Consider the following 26,242-nt stretch of genomic DNA (forward strand, 5'->3'; position numbering starts at 1 on the left):
TTCAAGCTGGTTTCTGGGGCAGCCACATAAAAGTTAAATACAAGCTATCTATGGGCTCATTGGATTGCGGTAATTCATTAAACCAACAGTGGCTTTAATAAATCTGAACATAAAGATTGCTTCCACAGACACCCTCAGCTTGGAAATGTGCCACTAATCAAAGAGGGTGGCAAAACTAATCTCGTCGGCATGTAGGGGAGGTGAGAAGTAGCTTCGAGGGTTGCCGAGGGCTGATTTCCAAGAGTAGTAACACACTTGTGGAACCAGATCAGATCACTGTGGAAGTAAGAGCCCCTGTGGAGCCAGACTCTCAGCATTAGTGGTCAGCACATGCACAGAACAGGCAATTGGTTCTTTGAACAAAGCTGGTTTTCGTCTTAAATGGGAGCCCACTTATTGAATGACCTTCGGTTCCATTGATTGACTGATTCCCCCCACTGCTCGCACTTCCCAACGATGATGGTGATTGCTGGGCTCTTAACAATTTACAAAGCGCTCTCACACCCAGTGGTTTCCTCAGCCCTGTTGCGATCTTGGGAGGGACCAGGCCGAGATTATTAGTATGCCCATCTTCTAGATGACAAGAGGCGAGTTTAAAAAGCAAAGTGATTTGCTCTAAGCGCCCCAGCTGTCAGAGCTGGAGCCCAAAAGCCCAGGCTTCGGGTTCAAATCCCACCTCTGCGACAGGCTACAGGTTATCCAACCTTCCCCAACCTCAATCTTCTCAACTGTGAAGTGGAGATAAGACTCTACCTATCAATGAGTTGGGAGATTTAATGAGCACCCATGGCTCAGATGTATAACAAGCACTTAACTACATGTTTGCTGTTATCGAAAGGGAATGTCAGGTTTGTATCAGAAAAACAAACAAGCCGGACAAAGCCTGGAAAGTAACTAATGGAAATTTCAAATTCCGTCTCACACAGGTAGAGGAGAGCCTTGCCCTTATCATGCATTAGCCTTTTCCCGCCGTAGAGCACCCTTCTTTAGGCATATGTTCAGAGAAGCCCACGATATTTCAGTCCCTTTCAGCTGTGACTCATTATTGTAAATAGCAGTGCAATGAGAAGACGAGGAAAGAATTTAAATACCCTGACTGACAGAATTTTTAGGGAAAGTGATACACAAGGAGATAAAAAGCAATCAGGAAATTTTGCATACACCCTTTGTGGTCTCAAAGGTCATCTATTCGGGAGTCTACTAATGGAAATCCGTCTTTTTTCAATTCCGGGTGATTATTTAATTGAAAAGGAGAGAATTTGAATGAATCAAGTCATAGAAGCAAAGTAGATTTATGTCAACTGCAGCAAAAAATCGCATGTTTCTTTGGGAGAAAAATTGGTCCATTCATACACAAGTTAAAATTTAGGATGGAGTAGTAAATCGGCCATTTATTAGGATTTGGTCCAGCACTGTAAAAAAGGTTGATATTAATGAGCTTTATTAATTTACTTTTTCTAAATCGGCTTCCTATTACACCCCTTATTCTGTCTAGAAAAGAGGATGGTTTCATATCCATTAATTTACTTGAACTTTACAACGACCCTTGGAGGTGAGTATTATCATTCTCACTTTATAGGAAGTATAATTTATACTCATTCAAGGCAGGGACCAAGACATTTTGTCCTTTTTTTTTTTTTTTTTTTAAACCCCCTTGCCCGACTAATGCAAATGTAAGTCAGAGGTTTAGCGGAACTTCCTCAATGTTCTTTCTACTTAAGACATTAATCTTTTCTTAGAAGTCAGCACAGATAGACATTTAGGCTCCGGCTTCACCATCCAGCTGGATTTGAGTTCAAACCGCAGCTCTGTGTGTAACAAGGATGTGACCTTCGGAACTTATTTCTTGGAACCTCAGCTTGTAACACTGTTACTAATACCTCCCTTCTGGAGTTGTTATAGTATTGAAATTTCACGATAATACAATGAGGGGAGAGATGTATCTGACACATATTAATGCTTAAAATTTATAGTTTTTACATCTCATGAACATAGAAAGGCTGGAAGAAGCATAGCTTTTGACCACTGCAGGACGTTCTGTTTTGTTCTGTTTTGTTTTTTTTAAAGCATGCCTTAGTCATCGGATTTGAAATTAACAGGCACAAACTGAGCGGCTGGTGTATTACTAGATGAGGAGCAGTGTCCAGGCACTTGGCAGCCAGGCATGGATTCTTACTGCTCCTGTGACGAGCCTCGCCTCTGATTTAATGTAGTGTGCTGGTATCATTAATCAGCAGCAGGGAACCCAGTGCGAGGCTGGCTGCTGTCTCTCATACTGGGTCCATTCACTTTATTATTTTCTAGGACATCATACAGTCCTTTGGCCATGTGGGGGGGGGGGGGGAATATCTGCTCATTTCATTTCCGAGCAAGGGGCAATTGGTGCCGATCATGATTCATAGCTCCAGGAATCCAACATCTTTTTCAGGATGTTGTGCAAATTTTCTATTAGGAGATGTGCAAATTTTCTGGTGGTCCCTGGGAGGTCCAGTGTAATTGCACTGTGTTGCAGTTAGCTCGGTGTTCGCCACTGCTGATGAATCATCTTTAAAATATATTACCAGTGTAGCCACGTACAATGAAGGATTGTGTGACTGATATTAAGAGAGGTGTAGGGGGGGTGGTGAAGGACAAGTGAGCGATAGCTGTGCGTTGGACAAGTTGTGTGGTTGGTGATGAGGAGAAAGGGGACTAACATTTCACGAGCATCCGCTCTGCACCAGGGCTTAAACTAGGTGAGTTATGCATGTCAGCTCACCTTATCCCCCATGCCCACGCTATGAAACCCCTCGTCAGGGCCACCAGTGGTCACATTGCCGGGCCCTCAGTCTCCTGCCTCTAAATCACACCTAAGTGCTGACAACTTCCAAATTCATATTTCTAGCTCAGATCCACTGCCTGAACTCCAAATTCATGTATCCCACTGCCTGCTTGATAGCTCCATGTGGATGTCTAATACACATCTCAAAATTACTATACACCTTATCCCCAAGCCTGCTCCTCACCCAGCCTTCCCCAGTCACAAATGGACCTTTCATTCTTCCAGTTGCTCAAACCCAAAGCATTCAAGTCACCCTCGACTCCTCACTCTGCCACATGCCACATTCAACTGTCAGCAAATCCTGTGTCTCTCCCTTCAACATCTCTCTAGAACTCAGTCCTTTTCTCCATGTTCAGCCGCCTCCCTCCACGTCACTACCACAGCTCAAGACACCATCATAGCTCTCCAGACTTGGCAACATCTGCCTGAATGGTTTCCTGCCTCCACTCCCGTCCCCCTAGAGTCCTTTCCACACGGCAGCCAGGTGAGCGTTCTAAAGCATAAACCACCTCCTACTGGATCTCTGCTCAAACTATGCAGCGGCTCCATCTCAATCAGAATAAGAGCCTGAGCCCTCGTAAGTCCGTAACCGTTTCTCACATAAGCCAGTACCTGTCTCAGCCACCAGACTGTGAGCACTGTAAGTGCAGGGACTGAGTCTCCCCCATCCCTGCATCTCCGGCACCTAATGCACCATCCGGCGAAAGAGGAGGAGCAAATGCTGAGAATCACTTTCTCCATGCCCTGTGCCATTTTAAACCCTTATGCCCATCAACTTCTTCAATCTTCATAACAATGCTATAAATTATTAGTGGTGCTGTTTTACAGATGAGAAAACTGAGGCACAGAGAAGCCAAGTGCCTTACCCAACGTCACAGACCTGTTGGAGGTAGACCCCCAGGCAGTCTGGGTCCAGAGGCAAGTCTGTGCTCTTAATTGGCCCATTATCCCCATTCTCCTGCCTTTCCTAAGTGTGCCCTTGGCAGATGGGCGGTGGCCAAATGAATAAATAAGTCAGCGCGTGTTGACGGTGATTATAACTATCACACAAGAGCACTCCCTGTGCGTCAGCCTCTGGGATGCCTTAGATTAGGTTCCCTGCCTGCAGCCAGTTTACTGAGGAGTGCTCTAGGGAGATAGTCCTCATGTAATGGAGTGAAGAAGTCAGATTTGGGCAAAAGGAAAAGCGGGCAGACAATGTGGTTTACTCCTGATGTCTGGAGGGAGCTCTGGGGCTGGGATGGCCCTTCAGAGTGGTCCAAATGGAGACACAGGGGCTGGGATTTTTTATTCAAGCTGGTGGCCAAGGGCTGGTCCACGGGTGGGGGTGCAGCCTTGGATGAGGCAGGCCCCTGCCACAGACGACAGCCATTGGTAACAGGGGCAGGGATGAGCCTTCAGTGGCTGACATTCCTAGCCCTTGGCAGATGAGTGCATAGGCCCTAAAGAGGAGAACTGGGGAGAGCTGTACCGTATCCCCTACATGGACTAAGGATTCTGCATAGCATCTCATTTAATGCTCATTGCCATACATAATGAGTTATACGTTTGTTACGCCCACTTTATAATCAAGCAAACGGCAGTTTGGAAGTTGTGCCTAAAGCTGACCGATCATCCAGGAAGATAAGATGGGGATTCCAGCCCCGTGTGAATGATGAAAAGTCAGAGGGGGCCAGGGCCTTCACGCTGCCCAGGCTGCAAGCCCAGGCTCACCAGCTTCTTGTTGGGGCAGTGTTGTCATGGGCACGGGTCTCCATTGCCCGGGTCTGCCACTGCCTGTCTCCTGCTTGTCTCCTCCTCCCCTGCACGGGCATGTGCTCCTTCCCGATCCTTGCGCCTGTGGCCGGGGTCACTAGCCTGATTCCATATGGCTTCTGGGTTGGGCACACACACCAGGCCTACTCAGGCAGGGGAGTACTGTGCTGTGGCCCAGGGGTAGGCCAGCTCTTGTCTGGGAACGATAGGAAAGAGAGGCCTCTTCCTCGGAGGTAGCTAAAGTAACCTGATGTAAGCCTAGAGCTGCCTGTGGCCATGTTCCCCCAGCCTCCTCTACAGGGAGAGAGGCCAGGTGCATAGAAGAGAATGAGAAAGGAGGCCGGGGAAGAGCAGGTGAGAGAGATATGCTGGCTTGAGCTCCCGGGATCCCTGAGCTCTGACCTAGCTCTGGACACCCTGCTTTGTAGGCCAATAAATTCCCCCATTGGTCTCTAAGCTAGTACACATTGATTCGCTTGCACCTGCAGGTGGAATGAGAGCCTGAAGTCAAGGTGCTAGTTTCAACAGTGTATCAGTCCGTTTTTGGTGTGTAACAAACAGCCTCAGAATCCCTGCACTTACAGCAACATTCATTTTTCCCATTTATGGATCCACACGCTGCGGAGGGCGTGGCTAGGCTCTGGCTGGCTTTTTTACCCCCAGGCTGAGGGGCGGGCTCAGGCGGGCTCCCTGTGTCTTCCTTCTGGGGCTGAGAACAATGAGGCAGTTGCCTGGGCCACTCGCTTCTCACCGAGGATTGCAGGAGCCTAAGAGGCCAAGCAGAACTGGGTGGAAGTTTTAGAGGTCCCTCCTTGCTGCAAGTCAAGGAACACTCCCGTGGCCAAAGCAAGTCAGATGGCAGAGTGGGGCAGGGGAAGGTGATCCACCTGCCTTAGTGAGAGGTGCGGAAAAGCCACAGGCAGGGGCAGGGTGGGCACTTCGGAGGGGAGTGAGGAATTAATGGCCATGATCCAGCATGCTACAGATGTGCAAGAGGAATGAGGAGATGGGGCTAAATGGCTCCTGGGGCAGGGGGACATCCTGGCCATCGCGCCGATGTCAGTGAAGGTGTCCCGTCCCCCACGTCCCCAAGGGCAGCCCCGCCTCTCCTGATTGTCAGAAATACAGCAGAGTCAGCGGAACCCCAATACCTTCTCAGAACGGCACATGCCATCTCGAGGCAGCGGCTCCGTGTGCGGAGAAACCAGATCCTTTCTGAGAGATCAAAATCGATTTTAAACAGACACAGCTGTTCCCTAGCGGGGGCGTCGGAAGGGAGAGGGGGAGACACGGTAGGGAATGTTTTGTTTCTTTTTGTTTTAAGTTGTTGGAATAACCAAAGAAGATTTCTGAGGTTTGATTATTAATTTCGGGAAGAACCGCTTGCCAAGTTTGCTGTCCTTTTCAAGAAAAAGAAGGGTGAGATCAAAGAGATGCTTCATAGCAGAGGTGTTCACCTTATATTGAGTTTGGAAGCTTTTCGCAAGAGAAGGATCAGAAATAGAGCTGGTTTGTTTTTTTGATGTGCCCCTCAGATGGATAAAGCAAATACCACAGTCGAATTCAGCTCCGCAGATGTTTACCGAACATCTCCCGTGGCCACGTGCTCGCTCACTTATAAAAATACAAACAAATAATAATGATAGTGAGGATTGCCCCCACACGTCTGGGTTATCTGGCCCAGTCAGCTTCTGTCCCGGGGTCTCAGTTACGTCATTTGTAAAGAACGCAGGTGTGGCCTGTGAACACCGAGGTCCCTTCCGGATTTACAATTCTCAAGTCCACAAGCTGGAAGACGTTCTTTTCCCGCTGGCCGCTGACTAAAAGTGCAGAGGTCCGCACTTGGGAAAGCAGACCTCCTGAAGCCACGAGCGTCAGAGGCCCAAACAGGGATGGGATGTTCAAGGTCCTTCCCGTGGCAACGCAAAGAGTTCCCTGGGGCAGAATTCCTCAGTGCAGGTATGTCTATGAAGCCCGTCTTCACTCCGCTTTTCGCTTTCCCAACAGTGAGTTCGGAGGAGTAAGGAGGTGATACAACATTCCAGAGAAGTGGACTCCACTGACGTCCCCTTGACCCAGCCCTGCCTCTTTGGCGGTTGCACGACCTGGGGGGACTTAGCCTCCCCACGCCTCACTTTTCTTCTCTGTAAAACGAGCAAAGTAATAGTAGCTTCTTCCTATAGGGCCATTGTCAGGGATGTAAGTCAAGTCCTTAGCACCGTGTTCAACGCAAGAACCCACTGGAATCGGTATTATCATTTTATTAACAAAGCCCCCCCCTTCATGCACACTTTTCAGGCAAAACTGGGTTCTGAATCTGCCAGTTCATTTAGCCTTTGCTTAGAAAACCCAAAAGAGAAAGAAAGAAAGAAAGAAAGAAAAAGAAAGAAAGAAAGAAAGAAAGAAAGAAAGAAAGAAAGAAAGAGAGAGGGGGAGAGAGAGAGAGAGAGAGAGAGAAAGAAAGAAAGAAAAAGGAAGGAAGGAAGGAAGGAAGGAAGGAAGGAAGGAAGGAAGGAGGAAGGAAGGAAGGAAGGAAGGAAGGAAGGAAGGAAGGAAGAAGGAAGGAAGGAAGGAAGGAGGAAGGAAGGAAGGAAGGAGGAAGGAAGGAGGAAGGAAGGAAGGAGGAAGGAAGGAGGAAGGAAGGAAGGAGGAAGGAAGGAGGAAGGAAGGAGGAAGGAAGGAAGGAGGAAGGAAGAAAGAAAGAAAGAAAGAAAGAAAGGAAGAAAGGAAGAAAGGAAGAAAGAAAGAAAGGAAGAAAGGAAGAAAGAAAGAAAGAAAGAAAGAAAGAGAGAGAGAGGGAGAGAGAGAGAGAGAGAGAGAAAGAAAGAAAGAAAGAAAAAGGAAGGAAGGAAGGAAGGAAGGAAGGAAGGAAGGAAGAAGGAAGGAAGGAAGGAAGGAAGGAAGGAAGGAAGGAAGGAAGGAGGAAGGAAGGAAGGAAGGAAGGAAGGAAGGAAGAAAGAAAGGAAGGAAGGAAGGAAGGAAGAAAGAAAGAAAGGAAGAAAGGAAGAAAGAAAGAAAGAAAGAGAGAGAGAGGGAGAGAGAGAGAGAGAGAGAGAGAGAGAGAGAAAGAAAGAAAGAAAGAAAGAAAGAAAGAAAAAGGAAGGAAGGAAGGAAGGAAGGAAGGAAGGAAGAAGGAAGGAAGGAAGGAAGAAGGAAGGAAGGAAGGAAGGAGGAAGGAAGGAAGGAAGGAAGGAAGGAAGGAAGGAAGGAAGGAGGAAGGAAGGAAGGAAGGAGAAAGGAAGGAGGAAGGAAGGAGGAAGGAAGGAAGGAAGGAAGGAAGGAAGGAAGGAAGGAAGGAGGAAGGAAGGAGGAAGGAAGGAAGAAAGAAAGAAAGAAAGAAAGAAAGAAAGAAAGAAAGAAAGGAAGAAAGGAAGAAAGGAAGAAAGGAAGAAAGGAAGAAAGAAAGAAAGGAAGAAAGGAAGGAAGGAAGGAAGAAAAAGGTTTATAGGTTTATACCATCGCTGAAATGCAATGGGAAGGTACGGTAACTTCCTTCGGCATTCTTCCCATACAAGGGTACACAGATTTGTAAACGTATGTGTTACTTTGAACTCACAGCAATAATAAAAGGAGCTTTTAAAAACTGGAACCAGAGAAACCCTGTGAGTTAGGGGGGAAATCCAGGTGGCAAGTGATACATGGGAGCATTTCCTGCTTGGTGTCCAGAGGGAACTCACCCACAGGCGTGCTGAGGCTCCGTTCTCTGAGTCTGCGCCCTCAAGCAGGGCTGCATTCGCCCCGGGGGAAGAGGGCACATCTTTCCTGACTTGCACAAAGGTGCTCTGTGGGCTAGCCAGGGCCCTGGACCGGTTCATCCTTTAGGAGGCATCCACGTTCATACTCTGGTTTGAAGCCTCCCTAATGAATGACGGGACGAGAACCTAGATCTGTCTTTCATTGCTCTCCGAAGCTGCTGGGGGCCTCAGGCTCCACATGCTTGCCCAGAGCTGTAAGGCTCCTAGGGCTAAGTGGCCACCTGCAGGAGGCCACCCCCGCCAGCCCCAGGGACTCCTTACTGGCCCTGGTGGATGAGGGAGCACCCAGCTCTGTTTCCTTATTTTCCAGAGTGTTTCTCCTCTTTGATACAGGACAGCTGTCTTAGCACCGTCCAGGCATCCCTGCCCTTACAGTCCCAGCAGCTTGAGAGGCTAGGTGTGGAGCCAGCGTGCTGGGCAGAGGGGGTCCAGGGCCAGAGACATGGGTGCGGGATGACAGAGAACGCCTGGCAAGGAGAAAGAGCGAACCACCCCCCTCGGCTCTTGTTTCCACGTCTCCCCCAACCTCTTTTAAACCCAAACCTCCTAGCTCTTTGTTTATCAAAAGGAACACACGTCTCCAGCTAGCTCTTCGTGGACAGAGGTGTCGAGGAACCGCTTTACCATCAAGGCGGCTGAGGACGCTGACCCAAAAACGCCATAACGGACATCGCTCTGAGCAGGCACTGTTCCCTCTGGAACGGCGCACACACGCCTAATAGCGTGGCCTTGTGGTTTCCAATGTTGGATTATAAAATTGTTTTACTCCCCCCTCCCCACCCCGCATAAAATAAGGCTGGTAAACAAATAAAGGGACAGTCGATTAAGATAAATATGGCAACTTCACGATTTACCGACTAGAGACGCATTATCCCAGTGAGCCCAACGTTGGGTAAAATAGCTCTTTTCTGACTATGTCTGCAATTGGTCGGCTAATCCTGACTGTCAGGGCAGATGGTCCCAGATACAGTCCTTCGTGGCACACTGGATTGAACGGTATATACTATTTGGCTAATAAATACTTTTCAGAGAGCACCTTAGTGCTGCAAAGGGTAAGCATTGACTCCAGGGGCCAGATTCCAAGGCCCTTTCTTACTACCTCTGCTTCCAATTCCTGAGAAAGGACATGTTGCCATCGCCGTATCTGAGATGCCTTTGTAATGAGTCGTCAAGGGGCTCTGGGGTCCTAATTCCCCAAGCTGTTTGGTGCCTACTATGGGCCACTCCTCTGTGGCCTCGAGTGAGGGCCACCCTGGTCTTTATTGCTGGTCCTAAGACGGAAGGGGCTCAGTGCGTAAGGCATCCTACAGGTCAAAAGAAACGAACAGAGGGGAAAAGGAAACTCTTGAGAGTCTGAGCAGGGGGGTGGGAGAAGACATGAGAGAGACCTCTCCTGCCTGAGTTACCATTTAGTTAAATAAATGGCAGAGCAAAATGTGGGGCGGGGGGTTGGGGCGCAAGAGGATAAGGGGTCCTGAAAATCCCATTCTTGGAAATGCCCACTGTGCTCCTTACTGAATCTAATACACTTCTGTTAAGAACAACAACAACAACAGAAACAGAAACAAAAACAAAACAAAAAACACCTATCTCCTCACCCACCCCTGGAAAGCATAGAAAGCAACTTGTATAGGATGGAGATCACATAAATAGTACTATCAGTGAGAAAAGAATAAATTACCCATTTAAGGTAGGGCTGGAAAGCATTTCAAGCCACTGGGGTACCATTTCATGAACCAAAAGAACTAATTTACCAAATGGGTCCCCAGGGCCTAGAAGAACTAATGCACCGGCCACTGAGGAGTGGCTCCTTCTGTTTCTCCATCACATCAGTGCCTTTGGCAGAGAATAAAGGGCGCAGGGCTGGAAGGGATGCCGAAGGTCCCTTGGTGCATCAGTGCGCACGGGGAGGAGACCGTGTTCGCGCGTCCGAGGGGAAGGGGGAAAGGAAGAAGAGGCAGACGTTAGAATCAGACCTACCTGGGCCTGAATCTGGTTCTGCACCTTCTAGCTGGGTGGGTCTGAGCAAACCTGAGCTTGGGGTTGCTCCTGATCTGCTGAAAGGGGGTCCTAACACCTATCCTTAGCGTGGGGAAGAGTCAGCCTACGCTGGTGGCGGTGAATGGATGAGCACAGTGGCCGGCCATGGTGGCATCCAAAGGACAGGAGCTGCCCGGACAGCCCTCGCCGTCCATCCTCCCCTCCAGGACCTCCTCATGTGTGTCGCATCACTGATACATCCACTGAGTTCTGCCAGGCACCAGGCACCCTGCCAAATGCTTCACATGCATTGTCTCATTTAATGTCTCAACAGGTCTGCGAAGTAGGTAGTCACATTATCTCATTCTACTAGTGAGGAAGGTGAGACTCAGGGAAGTTAAGGAACTCTGTGAGTGTCACAGGGGGAGTAAATGGCAGGGCTAGGACTTGAACCCTTGTCTGACCAACTCCATAGCCCGTGTGTTGACCCTACTTTTGCCCTTCGAGAAGAGTGAGATCATTCATGATGTCAGTTAGCATTGTCCTGCCAATGGGCTGTAGAGAAGGGCTTCACTGAGACCAGGCATTGGAGCTGAAGACCCAATGACTGGAAGACTCTGACCATGTTCTCTTTAGCCCTGTTCAAGGAATCTCTCAGACACTGCTCTTGGTACTGAAAAGTAAACTAGTGCCCAACCCGTGGATACAGCCAAGACCTAAGAACGCGGGAGATCTGACAAGAGACCTGGGGGTTGGACCAGTTCTTTGGGGTGTAGGGATGGTTTTCTACAGGTGGGCAGATTTATCTCAGGGTTTTGCATTTTGCTTGGCTGTTGTTATTTGTCACCATCACACAGGTAGTAACAGAGCCCAGAGCCAAGAGCCTGTGCCATGAGGCACATCCCTTTGTAAGCCCCACACCACACCCAATAAACATCAAAAGTACATGGAACATTCAAGGGAAAAAATTACACTTCTATGAAGAAGCATATATATGCTTTCTGTATATATGCTTATGTGTTTGAATCTATGGTTAATATGTTTTTTAATATTTATCTATTCCATACATAGGTGCGTCTGAATCCTAAGTGATTGTTTGTAAGGGAAGAATGTGCAGAAATGACTGAGTTGATTAAATAGACACAGAAGGGATGCACCTGACCAGCTTCCCGACCCTTAGATGAGACATTGCCGAGGAAGTCAAGAGGAAAATGTCGTTCTTTTTTTTTTTTTAAGTTTACTTATTTATTTAGAGAGAGATAGAGAGAGACAGTGCATATAAGCAGGGGAGGGGCAGAAAGACAGGGAGAGAGAGAGGATCCCAAGCAGGCTCTGTGCTGTCAGCGGTCAGCCTGATGTGGGGCTTGAACTCATGCACCGAGAGATCATGACCTGAGCCGAAACCAAGCGTAGGATGCTTAACCAACTGAGCCCCCTAGGCGCCCCACGCATGTCACTCTTCACACTAATAACTGTGCTCTGTGTGCGCACTGATGCCCGTGTGTGGCATCCGTTCTCACCTTACAGCTCCGGGCTGTTTCCCTAAGCCCCACAGTCCTCTGCCCTGTTTTCCTCTCCTGGTATCTTTTTCCTCCAACCCTTTGTTTCCTGGCTGTGGGTCTGAGGGTGACTGTTGGGGTTCGCTGGGGATCTCGAATGGAGGGGGGTGGGCGAGACAGGACAGCCGGCATCCAGAAGAGGGGGCGGGGCTACAGCCACTCCTGAGGTTCAGAAGGTCTCTCGCATTTATGTGTTTCACACGTGTGAACAGTGCTTTATGGGCGCCTGCTCTGGGCGCCTAGGGCAGGGGGTCCCAGACTTTGTGGGGCACCAGACACCCCTGAGAAGCTTGTTGCAAATGCAGAGACCTGGCATCTCCTCAGAGCTTGCGGTTGGTTGGCAGAGGGGCTGAGGATCTACACTGTAACAGAGGAATTAAGAGACAGGAGGGTAGTGAGCAAAGGGGAGAGCCATACGAGATGGAGTCGGAGGCCAGATTGTGCAAGATCGTGAGCTCGCGCTCCCAAATTTAGAGTTGAGGAAGCGCCACGTGCACCAGTGGTCTGGCATGACCTTGACAATACGTAGTGCTGGATACACAGTAGTAAGATGCTTGGTCATTTTCCAAAGACTCTGCTTTGTGGGGGGTGGGGGGGCATCTGGGTGGCTCAGAAGGTTAAGCGTCCGGCTCTTGATCTGCTCAGGTCGTGATCTCACGGTCCTGGGATCCAGCCCCGTGTCGGGCTTTGCACTGAGCATGGAGCCCGCTTGGGATTCTCTCTCTCCCTGTCTCTCTGCCCCTCCCCCACTCACTCTCGCACACGCGTGAGCTCTCTCCCTCTCTCCCTCTCTCAAAAAATAAATAAACATCTAAAAAACATAAAGACTCTGTTTTTCATCCCTCCCAACTCCTTTACCAACGTGGCTTCAGGGTCCCTTCCTGTCTCTGCATTTCTGTTTCTCCATCAGTATATAATGATAGTGCTGGATGAAATGATCCCCAAATTGCCTTCTCAGACCAGATAGTTCATTCGGCTGTAGGTTGGGGCAACCACATACACTGGGTTTCCTGGGACAGTTCCAGTTTGTGCCACTTGTCCCGGCTTCATTATTCATGACACCCTCTTGTGCTCTCAAAAGTGTCCCAGTTTGGACATTAAATTATAAGGGCATTCTATTTATGGGAAAAGGGAGGTGCGTGTGACATGACTGTCAGCCATGGGCTAGGCTCTCTGCCTTCATTCTTATCAGGAATTTTTTCTCAGAGCAAGGATGGTTTTGCAGACTTTCCAGAATGCCCAGGTAAGCTTCGAAGGAGGGCCTACGGGCCAGTGCACTGCCCGTGGCTTGGATGGGGTATGGCTGATGGGGAGAGATGGCAACTGGTAACATTGGGGAAATGGCAGCAGATCTCTATGAAGCAAGCCTATTTCTGTGGCTACATGAGGAACGTGCACTGTCACATCCTCACAGTTGTGGACCCCAAAGCGAGAAGACTGTGATTGCCACACGGCTCTGGAGCCCCTCCCCCTCCTCCTAAGAAGTGAGCTGTAGATGTGAGTCAGCCTGCAGGTAGGCAAGGGGGCAGGGATCTGGAGGATTCTGTGACTGTTTTGCTACCTGGGGTCACCCAGGGAAGGGCACCTGGGGTCACCCAGGGAAGGGCCGTGGCGGAAGTTGCGGGGAAGAGAGGTAGAATAGTCATCGTTCTGGTTTAAACGGAGCAGATTCTAGGTGGTAATTGATCCCAGACTTTCTCTCTGAGATCTGGTCCTTTTGTATGTGGGTGAACATAAGGAGACACAGCTGGGAAAAGCCCCCTTTTTCACGTGAAGAAAAAATTTCTCAAAATTAAAATTCTGTAAAATCCTAGGAGGCACCCCAGGGGTTTCCAAAGTGAGTTTCTTGACATTTCAATGGCTGTACTTCAAGTGGGGGAGAGGAGGCAGAGGAGAAAGAGCTCAAGGAATGGGGGCTTGCTTTCTTTTCTCCTTGTTGGGGTTTTGTGTTTTGTTTTGTTTTGACTTGATTCTAAGATTCTGGTGTGTGGGAATAATCTCACTGAAGAGGAAAATGAGTAACACTTGGTCAGTTTGTTTACCGTACGAACACGCTCACACACACTCATTTGCAGAGCGTTTATGATGGTGGCAGGGATTCAAAAACAGATAACGACGCTAAACGGTGACCACCCTCCCTCTCCCACGCGGAAGCTGTAGGTGAAGTGGGAGAGAGACAGGTAAACAGATGAGTTACTGTGCCTTCTGATGAGCGCAGGGCTCTCCAAATGACCTGCTCCAGATCGTTTCCTCGGAAGATTTGTTCCCAGGACACCCCTCCCCCGCCTTTTATTGGTATTTGCATAAGTGCTGACTTATTGTTTATTGAGATGAAATTCACATAACAGAAAACGAACCCTTTTAAAGTGAACAATTCAGTGGCAGTTCGTACCTTCCCAATACACCACCACCTCTGTCTAGTTCCAAAATATTTCATCTCCCCAAAATAAAACCCCGTACCCACGAAGCAGTCATTCCCCACTCTCGCCTCCCCCCAGCCCCTGGCTAACATGTCTCTATCGATTTACCTGTTCTGGGTATTTCATGTAAGTGAAATCATGTTACCTTCTGTGTCTGGCTTCTTTGACTTAGCATAATATTTTTGAGATTTATCCACACTGTGGCAGGTGTCTCATCCCATTCCTTTTCCTGGCTGGATAATATTCTGTTATATGGACGTACCACCATTTGTTTATCCATTCATCTGTTGTTGGACATCTGGGTTGTTTCCACCTTCTGGCTATTGTGAACAGCGCTTCTGTGAACCTTTGTGTGCAACCTTTTGTTTGAGTTTTCTGTTTTCAATTCTTTGCCTATATACCCCGGAGCGTAAGTGCTCAGTCATATGGTAATTCTGTGTTTAAGTTTTTGAACACAGTGGCTGAACTATGACAGCCCCTCCGCCCCTCCATAACTTTTAGCCAAAGGACTTCAAAGAACTAAATCCTGATTTACAAATACGCCAAGCAGCCTAGGTTCCTTGGTTGGTCCAGTGGGTCAGGATTCCGGCTAACGAGACTAAGGTCAGGGGTTCAATCCCCAGATGACCAGTTAGCTCAGGAGAGTCAACAGTGAAAAATTATCTCTGCTGCCACATGTTCCACCAATACTGTCTTGCCCTCTTACAAAAGCTTGTTAGTGGCCCCAGGGGGATGAAGCTAGAGTGGGTTTTTATGGTTCCATAAAAATCTAGCATCCAAGGCACAGTGGGACTAATTGGAAAGCAGATGACTGCTTACTTCCCCTCTTGGTTTCACCGGATTTCTGTGGGCCCTTTGGGTAAATCGCTTCACCCCCACCCAGAGCCTCAGTTTCCTCATCGCTAAAATAGAATTCATAATCCTTACTCCAAAGAGATGATAAGCCAGCTAAGCACTTTGCATATCGTAGGCTTCCTGCCTAATAAACGCTGATAAATCTCCAGGGTGGGGAACTTCAGTCTGTCCAGGAACATCAGCTTCTGCAGTCGGCCCTGAGCTACTCTCCGGAGGCTGACCGAGCTGGGATGGCCGTGCACTATTGTCCTCGGGGTTACATTGGCTGTTCTAAATTGCCCTATTTGCATGGAATGAAGCTTGCTATGGTAACAAGGTCTGGTGGCTGGAATCCAGGGCCCCAGTGAAAAATGCAAAGCCTGTGCTCTGGGAGAGAGAGGAGCTAGATGGGTTTATCAACTTTAAGGTTACCTCAGTGCTCCTTTGAAGGGGTAGTAGGTAAACTGAGACAGCAGGGCCTCAACGCTCACACTGCTCCAGTAGGAGGAGAAAGAGGGAAGCCCCTTTGATGCCTTCCAGTCTTCTCTCCTGGCCTCTTCCCTCTCGCCCCCCAATATTTAGCCCAGCTAAGAAGCTTAGTACCTGGCTGAGGCCAGCCCTCCACCTCGGGTGTACGCACGGGGGTGGGGGCGGGGGCCTGCGAGGAGGCCCGAGCTCCAGTGGCCCACCCAGGGCCCGGACGGGGCGGGGGGGGGGGGGGCTCCTTCCGGGGAGGGCGCACAGTGGAGGTTGGTGCGGAGGAGGTGGGGGTGGTCGGGCTGGAGTGGGGTGGAGGGTGAGAGGCGCTCCGGGCACCAGCTCAGCTCCCCACTGCACATTTCTTACCCGCATTTTAAGGGAAGCAAAGCTCCACTCCCGGCATCGCGCAAGCCGCCCCCTTCCGCGGAGCTTCGTCCCCGCTCCCCTCCCGGGCCTCCTTCCCGAGCACCCCTCTCCCCGGAGCACCCACCCCCTCCCCAACCCCGGGCCGGCGCGGGGCGCTCGTTAGCCAGGGCGGGGGCTGCCCCACCGCTCCCGGGAGGGGACCCAGCGCCGGCCTTGGAGCAGGCGCCCCCTACCCCTCGCCAGGGGCGCCACCTCGGCCCACTGGCGGCCGCCGCCCGCCGCCCCCGCCCCCCGGGGGGGTGTGTCCCCGAAGTGGGGGGCGCGGGAGGCCGAGGGTGCGTCCCGGTCCCCGGCCCGGGCCCCCTCCCGAGCGCGCGGCGAATGGTAGGCTCCAGTGAAAGAGTGCCGGGCGGCGCGCGGTGTCCTTCCCCGAGCCGCGCTCGGCGCCGGGGTCTCGGCGATCGCTGCTCCTCCTCCTCCTTCTCCTCCTCTTTTCTCCTCCTCCTCCCCCCCGCCGCCTCGCTACCGCCGCGGCTCCGGTTGGAGGCGCCGCTGTCATTCCTGCGCCGGAGGAGCCGGCGCTGCCGGAGCCCGGGGGTCGGGGCGCGGGGGAGCCGGGCCGCGGGGGACCCAACAGGTAGAGCCGGGGGTGCCCGGCCGCGCGCCCCCCGCGCGTCATGCAGCTCTTTGTCACCTCTCTCGCCCCCAGGCCAAAATCCTGAGCATGATGGAAGACAATAAGCAGCTCGCGCTCCGCATCGATGGGGCGGTCCAGTCGGCCAGCCAGGAGGTGACCAACCTGCGAGCCGAACTCACGGCCACCAACCGGAGACTGGCGGAACTGAGCGGCGGCGGCGGCGGCCCCGGCCCGGGCCCGGGAGCGGCGGCCAGCGCCTCGGCGGCGGCGGCGGCGGCGGCGGCGGACTCGGCGGCGGCGAACATGGAGAACCACCAGCACGGCGCGCAAGGTAGGGATCGCCCGGCGCCCGGGGCGCAGGGGAGGCGACGAGCAGCACCCGGGTCGGAGGCGGCCGGGGACTCGGTGCCTCCACGCCCCGGGCGAAATCGCCTTGCATTGTGGCTCGTAACCCTTTCCGCCCGGCGGTGGCCACCGCTGCTCCCCTGCTGGGAGTTGCAGGCTGCTGTCATTAAGGAAAACCCGGGCGCGGTGTGCACGGGTTCACACGGTCACACGGGCCCCGGCTAGCGGGAGCGAGGCGCAGCCGGCGGGGCCCCTCCCGCGGCAGAAAGTGCCCTTTAGCTGGCGCACAGCCCCCAGCTCCGTGGGCAAACTTTTCGTGCCCGGGCCTTTGCCCCCACCCCCGACAGGGGTGGATGCCACAGCTCCCCCCACCCCCCACCCCCCACTCCCCCCGGTGCTGGCGGCTCCTTCCTTTGGAAAGACTCTTACCGCCCCCCGCCCCCCCCCCCCCTCCGAGAGCGAGCTCCGGGCTGTGCTGCCGTGGTTGGGGTAGAGGATTGGACTGGTTTGCACTTTTCTCCACGGATGCCAAATCCCTTGTCTCCATTGCATCTGGACTTTATTTTCTTCCCATTTGAGATCGCGCAGACAGCGGAATATATCGATGCAACAGTAGATGCTTTGCTCGGCAGTGAGTTTAAATTTCCAGCAAATATAAACACCGAGAGCACTTTCCAGGGGGAAATCTTAGACCTCAAAGGTTGAGTGATGGGCTCCTGGCGAAACGAAGGCTTAGATGGTGGGTTGCAGGGAGCCCGCTGCTCGAAGGGACTCTTTGCACTTTACAGGAGGGGGTGGGGAGGAAGACAGCTGGACCGTGTTGACATTGACAGTGATAAAGCCCTGAAATCCCCCTGCCAGGGTTAAAGGTGGAGGAAGCATCCAAAAATGTACTGTTTGGTTTCTGCCAATTGAAAAGTAAAAGGGTAGACTGGCTTTTCAGTCTTTTTTTGTGTGTATTTTTGTGTATGTGTGTTTTGTTTTGTTTTGCCTGACTGTCCTTTAAGACATGGTTTCACTGATTATTAATATCATTCAAATTATAAACTAAACTGCTGAAATCCAGAATTCGACAGAAAAAAAAATATATAGGAGGGCCACTTGTATAAATATGTCACTTGATGAAGTATGAGGTACCAACAGCTCAGTGGCTCAGAGGGATTTTTTCCTGGTTTTGTTGTTATTTCAAGAGCTTCTCCTAAGTGTTGGGAGAGTCTGTGTTCCTATGAATGCCTTCTCCCCCTCAGTTTCTATTTGCTCCTCTCCTTCCTGGAGAAGGTGTGCTTTTTCTGGTGGGAGATGTTAAGCCTATGTGTTCGTTTTATGCAGAATTCCAAGTCAGATGTCAACTTGGTACTCCAGGAGTCTGTCAGAAGTGTTAGGAATTGGGGCGGTAATTTGGTCTGACGTAGCCATGACATAATGGTGGGAAGGTGTCGTGAGGCTGTTCTTTGCTGCACAGTTGTTTTCAAGGTGGGTATCTTCTTATCCTGTCATTTATCCCCTGCTCTGTCATTGTGTGTGGAAGAGGCTGTCCGCTGGCATCTGGGAGAAAAAGAAAAAGGAAGGCAGACTGCGTGGTGATGCTTTACTCCTTACAGGCAGAGACCCTTCCAACATTAAAGAAATAGCTAAGAGCTGGCCCTTCTTCTGCGAAGAATCAGAAACCGTGGTAAGGAGGATGGAACAACGCTAGTTTATTTCCCGCCGTCCACCCCCCTTTCCTCAGCCAAGGAAAAGTTAAGTGGCTTTCATTTGAGTCGTGGGTGCAGTTGCAGACTGAGTGTGCTAAGGAGGTCAGTACAGCAGTGATCCACACGCTCAACTTGGAAATGAAGCTGCTTAGCCGATGGGTAAATTGTAGTGGGAGCAGCGGGCTGTTTCCTTCTTTTTTCCTACAAACCTGCACAAGGCTGTGGAAGTGACTTTTGGATCTCTGGATGTCCCTAAAAACACACAAAACCAGCGTCTCCCTCATACTTATAGGAGCGTGCCTGTCGGTGTCAGTAGCCGCCGGGGGTGATTGGATGGAGGATGGTCTCGATTTTTCTTCTGTGTGTCCCTGATAGTTTTCAACACCTTCACTAGGGGGAATTGAGTGATTTTATAATCAGAGAATAAAACGTTAAAGGTTTCAACTCAACGTAATTGCTGGCCACATGTCCCTCTTGAATGGAGGTGACTGACAACCAATGGGATGGTTGAAAAGAAAGAAAACCAAGAGGGCATCACTTGCTTATCTCTACAGGAATACCTCGATCCTGTACATTTTACATTAGGTAGCCTTTGTGAGCTTTTTAGATTTTGTTTTTCTTTTCTTTTGTTTTTGTTTTTTTCTCATGACCTATGACAGCCCTGGCTAGAGCAGAAACCCTCTGCAGATGTGGTCTGGTAGCTTCTTCTGCTGGTGTTCCCATATTCCTAAAGGAAAACGTGGGGTTCTCTCAAGTTATTTCTAACGTATGGTCGATTGGTTTCCTTATGCTTCTTTGTAATATACATCCAGGAAGGCTCACGGATGCTCAGCTCCTGGGGAGTTCCTGACCATTCTTCCAAATTCATCTTCTGTTTTAATTTTGTCTCTGTTGGTGAGATTCAGTGGGACCCAACCCTCAGGAGCATTTTGTGCTATTGAGTTGTCCCGTTTCAAATCAAAGTTTTGAATGAAATGAAGTATCTTTCAAAATGCATCTGTAGCAGTCATATTTTACTGAAGGGCATTATGCACATATTAAATGAACGCTAATGCACTTTTAATAATATTAACACAAAGCGTTACAGGGAACAGTCACCTCTCCCTCTCCCTGCCAAGAGATTGTTAGGTCTATTTTCAGATTTTTTTTGTGTCCCCCAATTTTTGTTTTGAATGAATTAAACAAGCTTGTCAGTTCACCAAGGGGTTTTGTCCCAGTGATGGCATCTGACCCTAGGTAAGTCGGTGAAGAACACCTGGGTTTTCCTAGAGAGTTAATGCAGTGCGTCATCTAAACAAAATATTAACTTGGTTGGTACCCTGTGTGAGCTGGCATGGTTGCTATGTAACGGAGTCTAGAAAGTGAACTGCTGAAAATCTGGGCTTTCGACACTTTGCAGGATCTTCTTTTGGAATCTGTGTTGAAAGTACATTTGGCCGCCAGCCCATCTTCTCTCTCCCTGCTCCGAGTAAGTTGGATAATCCCTAATGAGGATTCTGGCATACAGTGCTGAGGGCATCCGTGCAGGGGGGTGCGTTTCACAGCTCTGGAGCTGCCTTGTGGGCTGGGTGGGGGTGGGGGTCAAAACTGCCTTTGACAGGTGGACAGGAGGAGCCTTGGAAAGAACAGAGCCAAGCATTTGTTCCAATTTGTCTTGTTGGTAGCCAGAGAACGGATTTGTTTAAAGTAACATTTCTAAGCTGTTTTCCTCGGCGTAACATCTCTGGAAAATGTGTTTAAAATGCTTGCTGTTCTTTGAGGAGAAAATATAGCAGTTTGTTTCTCTGGAAATGTCTTCTCTGATGAATGACTAATATTAGATTCAATTGCTTGCTTTGCTATGCATAGAACAAAACAATTAAACTCCGTTGTACCCGATTCAAATAGGTGTTAACCGTCTACACCGTAAAATAACTTGTGCCTAGTAGGATACATGCCTACTGCGATTAGGGTTTTTTGTTGTTGTTGTTGTTGTTTTAGGGAAATAATTGTATTTATGTGCCTATGCAAGTGGAAGCGCTTGAGAGCATCTTCTTTGAGTGTTGAGGACACACAGCCTACTGTGTGGGACTTGTTAGGGTGGGAATGGAGAAAAGGGTCACTTTCCTACGCCTTGGTAAATTTCCATAAATAGAGGCAGGTTTTATTTTTTTCTCCCTAGGTGCTAAAATAGGCTGTCACTTCAGGTCTGCCTGTTCTTATCTAGCATCACTACAACGCTGGAAATTCTTCGGTGAAGTGTGAATTACCTCTGGACTGAATTGAATGTGTGAGCAGTCTACGGAGAGGCTACACACTGTTGCTTTGCAAAATCAGTTCTGTCTTTTGGCCTCCCCTTCCCAATTCATTCTCCCTCGGCTCTGGTTTTCCCAAGTAGACGTTTATCTTTTCTTGAGAAAAAAAAAAAAAATTACAAATGGAAGAGCGGATGGAACAGAACGGGGTGGAATTTCTAGGGCCTTCTGTTGGCTTGCCCCCAAGTTACAGAGCTCAATTCACGGGTCACACGCATGTCGGTTTTCCGGCTGTCTCAACGGGCCGAAAGAGACAGCTGTCTTTTCCTCATCTGGTAGGCTATCATGAGATGGGACTTCCAAGTTCTTCCCGAAAATCACCACGCATGGTCACAAAGAGATTACTTACAGATCAGTACATCGTGGTTGAAATTACTTATTGATTGGCTATTATTTACTGTCTTCCCATTGTCTTTGGAAAATGCCTTTGGAGGACCCCTTTAGTCGAGTTTCTGGCTCTGGTTAATTTCATGCTTCCAATATTTCATGATTTACTGAAGCTTTTCAAAACTTTGATATTAACCACAAGTCTAAGCCAATCTGGTTTTTATAGTAGGAGCTATGTTGCATATCCTCCCAGGATAAGGTAAGGCATTGCTCTCCCCATCCCTTCACTCTCCTACGCCCCAAGACTGCTGGCACCTTGTAGGAATCCTGGAGGCCGAAATTTGTGACTTCCTGGCTGCCCACGAACTCGTAGCAGATGGGCCTGGCAGGTGGGGAGTGCTGGTTGGAAAGGTACCTGCTCACTGTGCAAATCACAGGGGGCCCGGGAGGTCAAGCTTGGGGTCCTGGCCATATTCATTGCATATTTTGTGTATATTTATTTCTGAGTTACACAGTTAAGGAAAGTGAAATCAACATGAACTCCTCAGTTGTTTTCAGACCCTTTCCCGGATCGGTTTGTGCGAACATTAGCGCTTGGCTTTGTACCCCCTGCCATCTGTCAGGCAAGAAGACAACTCATTCAGCCTGCTGAGGCTAGGGAATGGGTTTTTAAGTGATCTTGTAAATGAAAATGAGTCTGTACCGTTTGGGCTGGATATTAGGGTAAGTAACACATGGAATGACAAAGGGGTGCCACCAACAGCACTCACGGTAATGTCTTCACCGTCTGAAATGCAGGCAGAGCGGGTTCGGGCAGGATCACTTAGGAAAAGAAGCCAAGAGAGTGACCATCCGTTGTGGCAGATTGCACCCAACAATTCAGAGCAGGTAAGAGTCCTGCTGGCCCGTGTCACCATCCTCAAGGTCTCCTGCCAGGCCCCTCTTGACTGTGAAGAAGCTGGAGGAAGGCCAGGCCAACGGATCTCTTCTTCCTCCCCACGTGGTTGGATGAGACCAGAACATTCTTGCTTGTTTGATGCAACCTCAGATCTAAGCGGCGGAGTCCAGGTTGTGCTCTATGGGCATTCCCGCTTCCCCCTTGGAGTCCTTAGCTGCTAGAAACATGAAAGAAACTGAACACGGTTTTAATGAGTTTGGCAAGAACAACTGTTTGGGCAGGTGGCTTCTGTGTGGTGGGAAATCATTGGTTCCCAATTTGTTTTGGTGTCTTTGTTGACTTGGCCTTGCTGGGCCTTCGGGTCAGACTTCTGAAAAGCTCCCGTCCCCTTCGCCCCTCTGATGAATTGAGACCGTACATGAGAGCTTGGATGGAGCTTGTTAACAGGCAGTTCTGCAGGCGAAGCCCTCCCAAGGCCTCTGTGATCTCCTGTGATGTGTACTCTGTCCGGAAGGATGGACAAAAGTGGGAAAAAGGAGGCGCCTCGCCCAGCCCCACCCCCATCCTCTTCCATGCCTTTGTAGGGTGTCAGGGCCTTCTATTACCAGTACGGTCTCAGCCCTGCGGATGGTTTGAAGTAGGGTGAATCATCAAGAGCAAAGTGCCCTCTCAAGGAAGGTGGGTCCAGAGCTAATTTTTCACACTCACCTTTAGCAATCCATAATGGTTCTCGGAGCTCACTCTTGAGTACATCACAAGGCCTTCCAGAACCATCCTGACGCCATACGGTTTTCACCTGGTGAGTAGTTTAAATGTAGGACTAAGTGAGAATTAGTTTCAGTGCTTTTGGCAAACTTTTCAATAAATAATAAGAAATGACAACATATCAAGTATTGTCCCAAGTGTTTAACATGCGTAACTGAATCCCATGCCCAATGAGTTGGCAACTATTCGCATTTTTCTTTTCTTTTTTTTAAATGCTTATTTATTTTTGAGAGAGAGAGAGAGAGAGAGAGAGCGTGCACGCATGTGGGAGGGACAGAGAAAGGGAGACAGAATCCGAAGCGGGCTCTGTGGTGACAGCAGAGAGTCCAATGCGGGACCTGAACTCACAAACCATGAGATCATGACCAGAGCCGAAGTCAGTCGCTTCACCGGCTGAGCCACCCAGGCGCCCCTTATGCCCATTTTTCAAAAGAGGACACTGGGAGTGGGAGAGGTTAAGTCACATAACATAGTCATGACTACGGTGGCACTGATAACAGCACGCTTTGACATGGTCTTGACTCAGAGCCAGGTACAGTGTTCCAAGTACTTTCCTGGAGTAATGTATTTAACTGATGCATTCAGTCCTCGTAATGACTTGTGAGGCAGGTACCAATTCTTGTGCTCATATTACATATGAGAAAACTAAGGCACAGGGATGATACATTACTTGCAAAAGGGCCTTCTGCTGTTAAGTGACCAGGGTCTGGCCCTCCCTCGTCCCCCTTCGATGACGAGGGCCACTCAGTTGGCAGTGACTGAGCCAGGGGTTCAAACCCACCAGGTCCCTCTGCTGCGTAAACCTGTATTGTCGCCTAAGTCAGAAACATCCTTTGGTTTGATATGTGAAGAAGGTTGAGGGAGCTGGAGGCTCATCTCTATTCCTGAGTATTATTTCACTAGGCTAGTGGTATTTTCTGGGCCCTTGTGATGAAATCTTTGACCGAGAGTGAAGGGAGCAGCCATACTTTTCACTTGGGTGTGAAGTTAGCTGACAGAGGAAACTGGCTCCCACCTGCAACATTCACAACCCAGGGGTCACTTGTCACCACTGAAGAGAGCCATCGGATCCTGGGTTCGGGGCCTCCTGCTTCTTGGACTTTGTGCGCTTTCTCTCTCTCTCTCTCTCTGGAAGCGTGAGTCTTGGCAAAGCTGGAATCTTGTGGTCCCCTTATTCTCCATCCACCTGTGTCCCTCCCTTTCGCAGCTTCCCTTCCTGTGGTCTCGGTAGCCTTCAGTTGCCCAAACCGTACCCAACAAAGGACCCATTGATATTTTACAGATTCTTTTACACTAGAGTTTCTCAGCTTCAGAAGTGTTGACATTTAAGGCAAGATGGTTCTTCGTTGGGGAGGGAGGCTGTTGTGTGCACTGTAGGATGTGCAGCAGCATCCTTGTCCTCTGCCCACTAGATGCCAGTAGAACCCTCTCCACCCTAGCTGTGGCAACCACAGACGTCTATAGAAGTTGCCACACGTCCACTAGAGGCCAAAAGAGCACCCGGCTGGGAACTGCTTTTTATGCCAGGCATTAGGGGGAGACCTAGTTGTGAGTCTAGAATGATAGCTGTGTGAGAGCAGAGTTTTGTCTGTTTGTTCTCAGCCCCATTGACTAGCACCTAAAACAGTGCCTGGCACATGGCAGGAGCTCCGTAAGTCGTTGGTTGAGTGAAGGAAGGAAGGAAGGAATCCATGATTGGTTGCTAATTGCAGTGTGTGAAATTTGGTCTGCGTATCACATTCTACGTGATACCAAGAAGATCGCTGGTTTAATCATTGATGGTTTTGAGTGTCTACTTGCCACGTCAACCCTGTTCCACACCCTTTCCCTGTATTAGCTCAGTCGACCCTTTAAACCACCTTCTGAGGGAAGTACTGCGTTTGCCATTTTACGGATGAGGAAATTGAGGCGCGGGAAGGTTGTGTGACCTGCCCAGGGTCACGGAGCTAGCAAGTGGCAGAAGCAGGAGACAAACACAAGTAAGTGGGACTCCAGGGACCACCTGCTGTCTCAACCAGGATGCTGAACAGCTTTGCAGTTTTCCCCACTCTTGCCCAAGAAATCGTTTTTGTTCCAAAGCTGGCACTGTGGCAATTATAATTAGGATTTGCATGTCCGACACGAAGTCATTCATCATAAATCCTCAGAGCTGCGCTGTACGGAATGTGCTTCGTCACTGCCAGAGAATCCGTAGCCAGGAAGGATTGGTGCCTGGCCAGAGATAAGAGGGCAGACTGGTGGCCGAACCATGTTCAAATGTGAGAGTCTTCCTTCTTTCTACCCAGCTGCTGGGCTTTGGCTGGAGCGAGTCACGGAGAGGACGTGGACTTCTTTCCTTTCTGGGAAAGGGGACAGTGGACCTCTCCTAGCAGGGGTTTGACTCATTCTTAGAAAAAGGGATGCTCCAGGATCAGAACTGGGGAGCTAGAGATACTTTTGAGGTCATCTGAGAGTAATAGTAGCAGCCATAGCTAACGTGGGTCGAGCCCTTCTTGGCTTTCCCTAACACTGCCCCTTGTGCTTGAGGGACGCTGTCCCTGTTCCCTCCCTACCACAGTGCGTTAGGTAATGTTATCACCTCCATTCTCCGGATGAAGAAGTTAAGGCTTAGAAAAGCGAGGCTGCTTTGCCCAGCTCTGGAAGGCGGTCATCTGCTGAACAGAGCAGGGGATCGGAACCCAGGCTCAGCCAATCCCGGAGCCTGCTTGTTTCACTGCAACAAGAGATGCCGTGGCCGGGCAGCAGAGACGTGCCATTAGGATGGCTTTGCCTTTTTGCTTAGACGGCTACCCTGCCACCCTCCCTCTTCTTTTTTCTTTCCTTCCTTTCTTCTGCCTCTCTTCTCTCTGTCTCCGTCTGTCCGACAGATTGGGCACACGGGTTCGGGGACCGCAGATTTAATAAGATACGAACTAAGTTATCTTGGAGCTCATGGTCTACTAGGTGTGACTGACGTGGAAACATAATTACATTTTATAATAAAGGTCTAGACAGATGTAATGGCAAGAGAGGTGAAGTGACAAATACAGAAGCCTTCACGGATGTGCGTGACAGCGGCAACGTGTGATAAAGGCCTGCTGGGAAAATACATTCATTTTGCTACTCAAGGTTAAACTGACCATGAGAGATGATTAAAAAGCACAACCTTTCGGAGAGATTGGGGTTGGACACTGCAGAGAGCAGCTGCTGGCTGGGACCTTCTCCCTCAAAGGGTTTTCCTTAAGGAGGAGGAAGACGTAGACGATGTAGGGTTTAGCTCTTGAGTAACAGCTTTCTTTTTCTCCAAAGAGAATAAGACAAATATATGAATTT

General features: G+C 49.8%; 1 protein-coding gene across 3 annotated transcripts in view; it reads left to right on the plus strand.

Annotated features, from left to right (window-relative positions):
* KAZN (kazrin, periplakin interacting protein) overlaps positions 1-26,242 on the plus strand; it is a 1,132,657-nt gene that overhangs the window by 650,070 nt on the left and 456,345 nt on the right. For all 3 annotated transcript variants that reach the window (XR_015254486.1, XM_086715734.1, XM_086715735.1), the window contains exon 4: positions 16,680-16,938. Coding sequence is in view for 2 of the 3 variants with exons in the window: in XM_086715734.1 (XP_086571860.1) it covers positions 16,680-16,938 (259 nt within the window). In the remaining variant the exon portion in view is untranslated. The remainder of the gene's footprint in view (positions 1-16,679; positions 16,939-26,242) is intronic.

The sequence above is a fragment of the Puma concolor genome, chromosome C1 (assembly GCF_028749965.1).
Source record: "Puma concolor isolate L17-30 chromosome C1, mPumCon1.1.hap2, whole genome shotgun sequence".
In the NCBI taxonomy this organism is placed as follows: domain Eukaryota; kingdom Metazoa; phylum Chordata; class Mammalia; order Carnivora; family Felidae; genus Puma; species Puma concolor.